Source organism: Rhinichthys klamathensis, unplaced genomic scaffold, assembly GCF_029890125.1.
Source record: "Rhinichthys klamathensis goyatoka isolate OS25496 unplaced genomic scaffold, OSU_Roscu_1.1 h1tg000296l_1, whole genome shotgun sequence".
In the NCBI taxonomy this organism is placed as follows: Eukaryota; Metazoa; Chordata; class Actinopteri; order Cypriniformes; family Leuciscidae; genus Rhinichthys; species Rhinichthys klamathensis.
Genome location: NW_026606815.1, coordinates 148,375 through 159,037, shown reverse-complemented (window position 1 = coordinate 159,037; position 10,663 = coordinate 148,375). Strand labels below are relative to the sequence as shown.

The window sequence follows — 10,663 nt, the reverse complement described above, 5'->3', positions numbered from 1 at the left end:
AATATCATGACTGAAAACATTTGCTTCAAATTAGGATATCCGATACTGGTTTAGATAAACATTAAAGTAGGTTATATACTTTAAATAGCCTATGCAATGCTATGAACAATGTTTTTTATTATTTTTTTTTTATTTCAACATTTTTCGGGTCTATTAATTCGTCAAAAACGACAGAAATTAGACAAATGTATGAATGAAATAAGTAAAGTAAAATGCAACAACTCATCGGCCTGGGCTCCGAACAGCTGGTCGTCTTTCCATAACCAATCAGCTTCTCCTAAAGGTGACGTATGAGTGTCCTACGTCAGACCAATAGAGAGAGAGAAGAGCCGAAGCCGACGGAGTTTGAGAGAGGGAGAGAGAGATAGGGACAAGAGTGGCCCATCAATGCTGTGACCAAGCACAGGAGCTCAACACACACCCCTAACTCTAATCGCAAGCATCTCGATTCCGGGAAGTCCTGCAACACCTCGAACCCTCGTCCACTTTCCCACCTTCACAGATCAAAACACGGGCACTAAGGGCCTTCTGTCCGGTTTTAAAGTGGACCTAACACCGCCTTACTTTCTTGACATGGGAGACATGGGGGATCCACCAAAAAGTAAGTTATGCCTTAATGTCTATATATGTGTCTGATGACACTCACTGCTAAAATTGGCGATTTACAATGAACCATGCCTGTTTGCCGATCAATGCATGACTTTAGAAGTTTGTTTCAAAGTTGTCAACAGACAGAAGGGATCGTGACAAGATCCTCATAGGGGCTTATACCACTCTTCCTCAGTTTAAACCACTACAAACAGGGCCTTTTCCAAGCCATTTAATATTTAATGTATTATTGTTATTATTAGGAATGAGAACAATTAGGCTAGCCTATATGTCGGTTCTAATGTAACATATTCTTTATTTCGGTCACTTTTCAGTCATACAGTTTTCAGCATCCAGTATCGTTTTTAGCATTCAGTATCGTTTTTAAACAATGTCATAGTATCTTTTTTTTCTACCCACAAATTGAGAGTATTTCACTGGGAAATTAAAAACTTTTTTATTTCTCTTTTTTTTTGGGCTATTCAAAACTTACAAGAAGATTGTATAGTGCCTATAATTAAATTATATATATATATTTAGCCTACATAATTTAAATTTCCTATGCTTTCTCTTTCAATCAGAAAAGCGTCTAATCTCGTTGTGTGTCGGCTGTGGGAATCAAATCCATGACCAGTATATTCTGCGCGTGTCCCCGGATCTGGAGTGGCACGCGGCGTGTTTGAAATGTGCAGAATGTAACCAGTATCTGGACGAATCCTGTACATGTTTTGTCCGAGACGGAAAAACTTACTGTAAACGGGACTACATCAGGTAACGCAGATCATTTAGGTCATGTTTTAGTTTTCGAGTGTGGATGTCTGAATGACAGTAACCTCTCATTATTCACTGGTGCATTACGGCAGCATGCTGTCATTCATTTTTTTTTGTACTGGACAGCACCTATATGCTAATCTCGGGTCTTAAATGAGTCTGCAGTGCAATTACTCCACAATTATTGTGGGGCTTTGTTCATATGTAGTGTTGCCGCATGTAGCTTAACTCTACGAAATGTCATCGCAATATTGAAATAAGATTTTTGACAGTATGAATGTAGCATTATTTTAAGAGGCCATGCGTGTGGGACAAACACCACTGTTTAATAATACGCCAAAAATAATTGTCATTATTATTTGTATTATTATTAATAATTATTAATGCTGTTATTTATTATTATTATTATTAATAATAATAATAATAATAGGCTAACAATAATTACAAAATAATTTTGATATTTACTAAATCATTGACCGACTTAATAATTAAGTAAATTCTAGTGTGGTTGTCTTTTTTAAACCTTTGCATTTGTTTTTCTTACAATTATAATTTCGGTTACCATATATTCAATATTTTTGTTCTCATATCGAGTAGCCTAAGCTATCTGTTGAAATCGTTAGTTGCCGTTTATTTTCACCCAAACACATTACACATTATACTAATGTAGCCTACTTGTGTTTCTCTTTTTTCAGGTTATACGGGATCAAATGTGCTAAATGCAACATTGGTTTCAGCAAGAATGACTTCGTGATGAGAGCACGCTCGAAGGTGTATCATATTGAGTGTTTCAGATGTGTGGCGTGTAGTCGGCAGCTCATCCCGGGAGATGAGTTCGCTCTGCGGGAAGACGGGCTCTTCTGCAGGGCCGACCATGACGTGGTGGAACGAGCAACAATGGGTGCTGGTGACCCATTAAGCCCATTACATCCTGCGAGACCTTTACAAATGGCAGGTAGGCATACTATTCTACAACTTACAAAGCGTTGTTTGCTTGTTTGCTCAAGGACTCGGGGATTAGGCTATTTGTCTGGGGGAACAAAGCTTATGAACCTTTTTTTTTTTTTTAAATGTAGAACTCGTTCAAGACAAAAAAAAAAAAAAATGATGGCATTATATTTTAAGAGATTAAAACTTATGATTAATAAATGTTGTGCCATAACCATCCGCGAATTATGTTATTAACAAGCCAACCACAATTAAAGTGTGGTGGTTTGACAGCATTAGGCTACTCGTTTGTATTCCTGTTTGGCCTTTTTTAAGCTATTCATACATGAAATAGATCTTCTCTGCTGATTAGAGTTCAACCACGCGTCAGCTTGTAGGCTACATGTAGGCTACTTGAGAAATAAAGGAGATCTTTTCACAAATAGAAAATGTCATTTAATCTTAAATGTTGTTATGCTATAGAAATATAATAGTACGATAACAATGTATCATGTGTGTACTGTAAGAGCATTTGGCAGATGTTCTAAATAACTGTTTATTAAATTAAACTGATATTACAAACCAGAGTTGTTGATACTCCACATTTAAAGGCCCTTTAAAATAAGTCTTACGCGTTTAACTCGCAAATCACGCGCTATTGCTGTTCGATATTCACTGCATTAATCCACCTTGTTTTATAATATCCTCAATATTGTAAACCACCACAAAATCAGTTGTTAATGCAGGTTTATTGATACATGTTTTCAAGTCATGTCTCGGGCTGCACAGCGCGCGTACCTGATTATTTAAAATTCAGAGGTAGGCCTATGCACAGATTGGTTTAATTAAGTGTCGTAAACCTATCTTTCTGAGTCATACTCGCCCTCCAAATTTATTGCATTCAACAGGAACATATAATTGCCAGAAAAGGGATTGCAACCATGGCTGCATTTCAAGTTCATTAAAAGGAAACTCTCTTCGCCAATACACGCAGAAATAAGAATTGCATGTGGGAAGAAACACATTTCTTCGGAAATAAATGTCTAAAACCTATTTGTAGCCTACGCTTATGGGGAGATTTCCTCTCGAACCCGGTCTCGAAAAAAGACCATCAAATAGGCCTATATGGAAAATATGAGAACACTAACACTCAGTCTTTCAGTGATTTTTTAAAAATGTATTGTTGTTATTATTATTTCTTCTTCACATAATTACATCCACATTATGGCCCTCGGGTAGGCCTACCTCCGACATATTCGTTTAAATTAGGCTACTTGTTTGACCGCTGGACATATATTCGCAGTCTTCACACATTCAGAACATTATATAAGATCACTTTGCGTTCAACAATTATTAATCTCCGTTTCGTTTTTCTTGCAGCAGAGCCCATTTCGGCACGTCAGCCTGCGCTTCGACCTCACGTGCACAAGCAACCTGAGAAAACAACCCGCGTCCGGACAGTCCTAAACGAAAAACAGCTCCATACCTTGAGGACTTGTTACAATGCCAACCCTCGACCCGACGCCCTCATGAAAGAGCAGCTCGTTGAGATGACGGGTCTCAGCCCGAGAGTCATCAGGGTTTGGTTTCAAAACAAGCGCTGCAAGGACAAAAAGAGGAGCATACTGATGAAACAACTCCAGCAGCAGCAACCCAACGACAAAACGGTAAGATTGGAGGCTATAAATATTGGTTAGGCTATAGCTATATAATAAATATATAGCCTATAGCCTAACTCCGTATTGCATAGGTCTGTACAATTCACGTGCGTCTATTGCTGATATCGTTGCAAATATTAAAGCATGCACATTTTTTTTAAATATACAGTTTGTATGTAGGCTATATTCAAAACCTTAAGGTCTTGTCTTGTAGTTATGGCGATGTCAGTTATGGTCTCACTCAGAACATCGAACTTCTATAAATTATTCGTGGTCATCTGCAGAACATCCAGGGGATGACGGGGACTCCAATGGTGGCGACTAGTCCAGAGAGACATGACGGTGGTTTGCAGGCAAACCAAGTGGAGGTGCAGAGTTACCAACCGCCTTGGAAAGTCCTGAGTGACTTCGCACTGCAGAGTGACATCGACCAGCCTGCTTTCCAGCAACTGGTGAGTGCGCAAAACTGTGCGTAAAGATTTAAAACCAGTAGCAGTATCAAAACCACCGCTAATACAATTAATAATAATTATAGTATGAATAATTGATCAAACAATAATAATAACATACTCTTTAACTCTTCCGTTTTAGGTGAATTTTTCTGAAGGAGGGCCAGGCTCGAACTCCACAGGGAGCGAGGTCGCGTCAATGTCCTCGCAACTGCCAGATACACCAAACAGCATGGTAGCAAGTCCTATAGAGGCATAAGCGAGTGGATTATCTCCTGCACCTTGAAGTTTGGGAAAGGACGTGTCCGGGAAGCAATCTCAGAGAGAGGCTCGAGAAGTTTCTTCCATCCCTGTCATTTCGGGCCGCTCCTGAATAAAAACCCGTTTACCAACTGCACGAGGCCTCTATATCGAAACAACCCCTGGTTGTATTTATACACTGTGATGACAATCATGGGATTTAAACACACTCCAACCGAGCAAGTCCAACGAGTGTTGCGAAAAGACCATTTAAACTCCAGCGAAAGTGGATCCAACCGGCGCACGTATTTACACACCGAACTTGACATGATCATTGCAGTGCTCCGCAGCCGAGTGGACCTGGTCGGCTACACTTTTGCCAAAAAACCCTCCACATTTTTTCCACTTTTATGACAAATCAATGGACCTCCACGGATATACGACGCAAGAGAACTTAGTCTAATATATACATTCATAGCCTACTTGTGTGCGCAACGTGAGTAGCCTATAATGAAACCAAGACTGTTTATTCTGTTTCTATAAAAGATCGAAATGGACAAAAGAGGGTAGTATGGCAGGCAGCCGAGGTCTACTGCAATTAGTTTTGTTATATGGTCTCTTTTCAAGAACTAAAGCATTGCAACAAGGTATACCTCTATTTTGCCACAAGCTGTGTGGGAATTTCATGTGTTTGTGTCCGTCCAATAACTTTTTTCTTTCCCAAAGATGTGTATAGGTTTAAGTTAATTTAAAATGACTGATTAGCTCTGGAGGTTTCGTTTTGTTCCTGTATTACAAAATATTTTATTATTTATTGTCGAAAGACATGCCACTTTTGTGTACTTTTACTTGCTGAAGAAGTAAAAAGGAAGAAAAGAATATTGTCGACTCCGAATGATCTATCATAATTGACGTGTCCTGTCGTTTGATCAAAGTCTGATGTAAGAGCAACGCCATATGTAGAGTTATCTTCAGGAATATTTGATCAATAAACTTTTGACGTGTACTGTAAGTAAACGGTCGGACACGTGGGGGTTTCTTACATGTGACCATTTTGTAGCCCGTTTCTCGCATGTCAATTTGAGGTTTGGCTATTATAATAATATATCACACAAACAGAGGCAAGATGATCGTTTTATCATATAATGTGGTTAACAGCACTGCAAGCTAAAGCACCCTTAAAGGGACAGTTCACCCAAAAATGAAAATTCTGTTATTAACATTTACTTTTTAAACGCTAAGAAAGTAAGTTAATCACTCAGTGGTCTTTGAATACATAGCATTGAGAAAGAGGACAAATCAACCTCAGCAGATGGCGTGTTTCATCAGATTAACAGTGACTATGACTGGTCTATTAGAGAATCACCATGTTATTCATATACATGTTGATCTGCAGCAAGCTTGCTAAAGTACACACAATTAAGTAACAGAATTAAACATCAATATACAACTCTACTGACTGTCATGCCAATTGCTGGTACAATGACCTTGACAATGCCTCTTTAAATGGCCCATGGCTCTGGGCATAATTCCGCTTTTTCCTTTGTGCAGACAGTTGCTGCAAATCGAGATAGTTTGGATGCTTAACATGCTTATCTATGTAATAATATAAATTACCTTTGCACGAATATTTTATTATTGTATACCTAGGTATTAGTATATACTGTACATTTTTCTAGCAATTTTTTTTTTTTTTTACTTAAAGGTAAAAAGACTGTCAAGAGGGGTGGTTTTACCAAGATATCTATTTTTGCATTTTCTATTTGCATTCCAATTAAAAGTAAATTAAGGCAAATTGAATTAGGCTTTCAGTTAAGCTTTAGAACAAAAAGTACAAGACTATGTCAACATTACATTAGGAAATATTAGATAATAGTCCTTATAAGACAAATCTAAACTTACTTATTTGTGAATGTCTATACTCATTTCCTATTATTACATAACTCTAAAAAAGTCATTTTGTCATGTCAAGCAAGTAAATAGTTTTTATTTGAATAGCTGTTCCAGTGATCAATATCTATAATTGATAGATAGGCTTCATATAAATCAACAAATATTTTAATCAGCTTCTTCTTAATTTAAAAACAATAAAGATTACCATTAGCACATTCTGCATTTAGCCTTTTAATGTTAATTCATTGTAAATGTTTGTTTTTTCAGAAGTAATCAACGTTTTTTTTTTCAAATAGGCCTATTTTTTTTTACTGTTTGTTTTGATAATGTGAAAATTCTTTCATGTTACTGTTTGTTGTTGTCGATAAAAGTGTACCCTTTTAGCACAACACCTATGACAACCAGGTCCATTTAGCTGCAGCTGTGGCTCGTTGCACATTGGGACTCATAGTCACATGTTGGTGAGTCAGAAAAGCTGTGAATGTGACCATGATTGAAGAACAACACGTGCAGGCATGAAAGCAAATAGGAAATAGTAATATCTAGCGAAACCCAGCCAAATTTGTGATGCTTCACTGTTTAGGTCATTTGTTGAGCAACGCATTAAATGGCATCGAACCTCTGCGAAGCACCGATCCCCTGTTTAAAATGTCAGCTCTTTTCTCTAGTCCTCTACAACTAGAAGGCCGTTGGGTAGCACAAAGCCTCCTGATAGAATAGTTCCCAAAGCTGGTCGAGCCTCCCGGACTGCATTCAGATTGCTGACTTACTGGAACAAAAGCAGCACTGTACCTGGAGGAGGCTCCATGGAACAATCACAGTCTCCTGGATGAGACCCGATTGCATTGTGAAGCGGGCAAGCAATCCCTCCCCAAGGTCCAAAGCCTGACCACAGAGTCACAACACCAGGGAGGCTGGTGAGCTCAACCCACAATTGTTCAGCGGTGGCAACCAATGGCAGATGGCTGACGGAACTTTGCTGTAATTTTATAAGAATATTACTGTATATTAGAAGAATGAGACATAAAAGTATCATTATAGAAAACCCAAAATTTAAATAAATTTACTCACTCGCATGTCGTTCCAAACCTGTATGACTTTATTTGCGATACACAAAGGAAGATATTTTGAAGAGCATTGGGATACAAACAACATCAAAGCTAACTGACATTCATTGACAGCCCAGACAAAATAAAAAAAATCGTTTGTGTTTCACAGAAAACAAAACAAAAAACAAAGTCAAGGGAATGATGACAGAATTGACATTTTTGGGTAAACTATCCTTTTTTTAAAATAAAAAATAACAAGGAATCCTGTATGAAAGCAGAGGAACAGTTTCTTTTTTATCTCTTGCTCAAGTGTTGGCCAAGGAGGGTGTGCTACTTGGCCATTTATAAGTCCATACCAGAATAGATAACATGTATGAACAGTATGTTCCTAACCTGAAACAACTAGTGGAAAATTATCTATGGATGAAAAGTTGATCACTCTTATCAAGAGCTGCACTTTTGGCTTGCTTTTGACAGCAACTGAGTTTGTGCTTAAAGGGATTCTCCTCCACCACCCCCCTTGCCATTACTTCCTCTCATGTCATTCCAAACCTGTACGAACACAAAAGAAGATATTTTGAAGAAGGGTTCAGTTGGACAAAAAAAAAAATCATCTTCCTTTATGTTTCACAGAAGAAAGAAAGTCATATAGTTTTGGAACGACATAAAAGAGTTTGGATGGACAGAAGGTCTGAGGAAAGCTGGCATTTTCAACATTGGCTGTTCTGGAGACTTTCAGAGTCTGTCAGCAGATCTAGAGAGAGAGAGAGAGATGTGCCCGATCCTCTTTGGAATGTGTCGATGAAGAGGACACTCCAAGTGTTACTTGTCAGCATAGCACGTGTGAAAAAAGGATGCTAAGAGGTACGTCGTCCTGTGAATTGAGCTCTACAGATCCACAGGGGAATCACGCTCAGGGCTGAAAAGAGGCCCAGAAAAAGCCCAAGTCTCTTCACAGCAGCCCCCTGGGCCGACTTGTCATTCTTTTCCAGGGGCAGAAGCCGTCAAACCAGCCTCATTGGGAGTATGACGGCATAAAATGACATTGACATACAAAGGAGGAAACTTTGGTTTACACGTTTCGTGACAACAGCAAGAGCTTTCATGCTAAGTGTGGTGCAGTGTTCAAGAAGGGTTTTTTTTGTAACCAAAATAAAAAATTCATTGATTAAAAGAGTTTACAGTTTTGAGCATTTAGCAAGTCAGCAGGCAATATATGAGAAATAAATTAAATGTCACAAACTAAAAATGTAGGGAAACCTTAAACAACTTCTACTCTGATAGTGATAATTAATTCAGCTCAATCAATGTGTTACACTGATCAACACACTCCGGTTTTATTTTTAAACAGATAACATTAAGTTCAGATCTGAAATTTGACACATTCATGTAAAAAGTCAATGAAATTTCTCCCACTTCAATTCTATTTTTCAACTCTACATCTGCTCACGGTATATTACACTTTATATAGGGATATGGCACACACTTATTTAGGAAGGAGGCTTCTTACAAGTAACTGTGATGGAAGTCCCTTTTAGATGCAGACAGGTTGACAGATAGTTTATCCACATTTTGTAAATGTTTAAAACAATGTAAAAAAATTCTCTGAAGAATTTTACTAAAACTATTTAAAATCATAAAAGAGATAGGGGAAATAGAACTGTCTATCATAGGTCAATGGGCACATGATTAATCTACGAAGACAAGCATCTAAGTCTCGCATCTATGGTTTATGAGGACACCTTGTGATTTCTTTATGTTCTGGTTTAAACAACTTGTCTTGTCTTGATGAGAACTTATAGATCATGGGTTTACAGACTAACTGAAGAAAACATATAATAATAGAAACTGATGATGCCATCTTACCACAAATTGAAAAAAAATCTACTGTTTTTGAATTCAGTGTATTTTTTATATATTTCATTTTTTGAATGCATACACCACGTTCAACAGTGTTTTTGAACAGTGATAGACTAAAAGGGATATATTTTATACACAGCAAAAAAATATTCTGTGAAAAAAGTGCAATAGTGTTTTTGAACAGTGATAGACTGAAAGAGTTATATTTTATACACAGCAAAAAAAAAAAAAAAAAAAACATTTAGTGAAAAACATGCAACTGTTTTTGAAAATGTTTTAAAAAAAAAGTTCTGTGATGTGGTTAAGAAACAAGACAAAACATATTTGCTACTCTGATTTGATCTCTGGCTATGAAATAAATGGTCAAAGAATTCAAACTTATTCACTGTCACACAAACCATGTAGTATGTGATGACCTGGCAAAATCTATTTCATATAAAACTATATATGTAGTTATCATAATATACTTAATTCTACTTTATGTCAACATCATATTAGTTTCTGCAGTGCAGAATATCCATTACACACCTCTTATCAGAAATGAGATCACACAGACTTATAACCTTATATAAATTCACATGTAACTCTTGTCATGGCAACTCAAGCGCTGAGCTTACAATGCATTAAACAGCCCACAAGCCTCCCTATGATACCATCTTCAAAACCAAGGCAACGCAAATCCTCTCTAGGTATCAACTAAATCATCAAATAGCTCTAAAAAACACCTGACTCTCCTTATGTCAACTATCGGACTAAATGTCTTGTGTATGTTTTGTGCGCTACCAGTGAATATAATTGCAAAATTATGACATTACACACAACCTTGATGACTCATTCTGTTTACATTTTTTCATTTATTTTGCTAGAACAATAAAGTGATAGTTCACCCAAAAATAAAAATTTGGTCATTTACTCACCCTCATGTTGTTCCAAAACTGTATGACTTTCTTTCTTTTGTGGAACATAAAGAAATTTTGAGATAAAACAAATAAAATACAATGGAAGTGCTCCAATCAGGTCTGGAAAGACATGAGGGTGAGCAAATGAGCAAATGTTTATTTTTGGGTGAAATCAGTACTATTTAAATCAGTACTGGCACCCTTCTTGACCGTGAGTTTCTATTTAGTGAAGATTTATAGACAATTATTTTAGAACAGATTCCAAGGCTGTTCTAAAATAAGGCTGTTCTAAATTCCAAGGCTGTTCTTTTGGTCGAAAAAAGTCAAAA

General features: G+C 37.2%; 1 protein-coding gene across 2 annotated transcripts; it reads left to right on the top strand.

Moving 5' to 3' along the window:
- Positions 1-334: 334 nt before the first annotated feature.
- On the top strand, positions 335-5,512 carry isl1a (ISL LIM homeobox 1a). Of its 2 annotated transcripts, none has more exons than XM_056270102.1 (6): positions 335-601; positions 1,170-1,359; positions 2,055-2,314; positions 3,670-3,953; positions 4,229-4,396; positions 4,536-5,512. In XM_056270102.1, the coding sequence occupies exons 1-6, from the start codon at positions 574-576 to the stop codon at positions 4,650-4,652; spliced, it is 1,047 nt and encodes a 348-aa protein (XP_056126077.1). In that variant the 5' UTR covers positions 335-573; the 3' UTR covers positions 4,653-5,512. The 2 variants fall into 2 exon arrangements, with proteins under 2 accessions (XP_056126077.1, XP_056126076.1); XM_056270101.1 differs by having other exon boundaries at positions 336-601; positions 3,667-3,953.
- Positions 5,513-10,663: the final 5,151 nt, after the last annotated feature.

Excerpts from the sequence above, each read along its gene's own strand:
- isl1a (XM_056270101.1), top strand. The coding sequence starts at position 574 with ATGGGAGACATGGGGGATCCACCAAAAA. Across the intron at positions 1,360-2,054 it reads TGTAAACGGGACTACATCAG|GTTATACGGGATCAAATGTG; the intron begins GTAACGCAGATC and ends CTCTTTTTTCAG. Across the intron at positions 2,315-3,666 it reads GAGACCTTTACAAATGGCAG|CAGAGCCCATTTCGGCACGT; the intron begins GTAGGCATACTA and ends TTTTTCTTGCAG.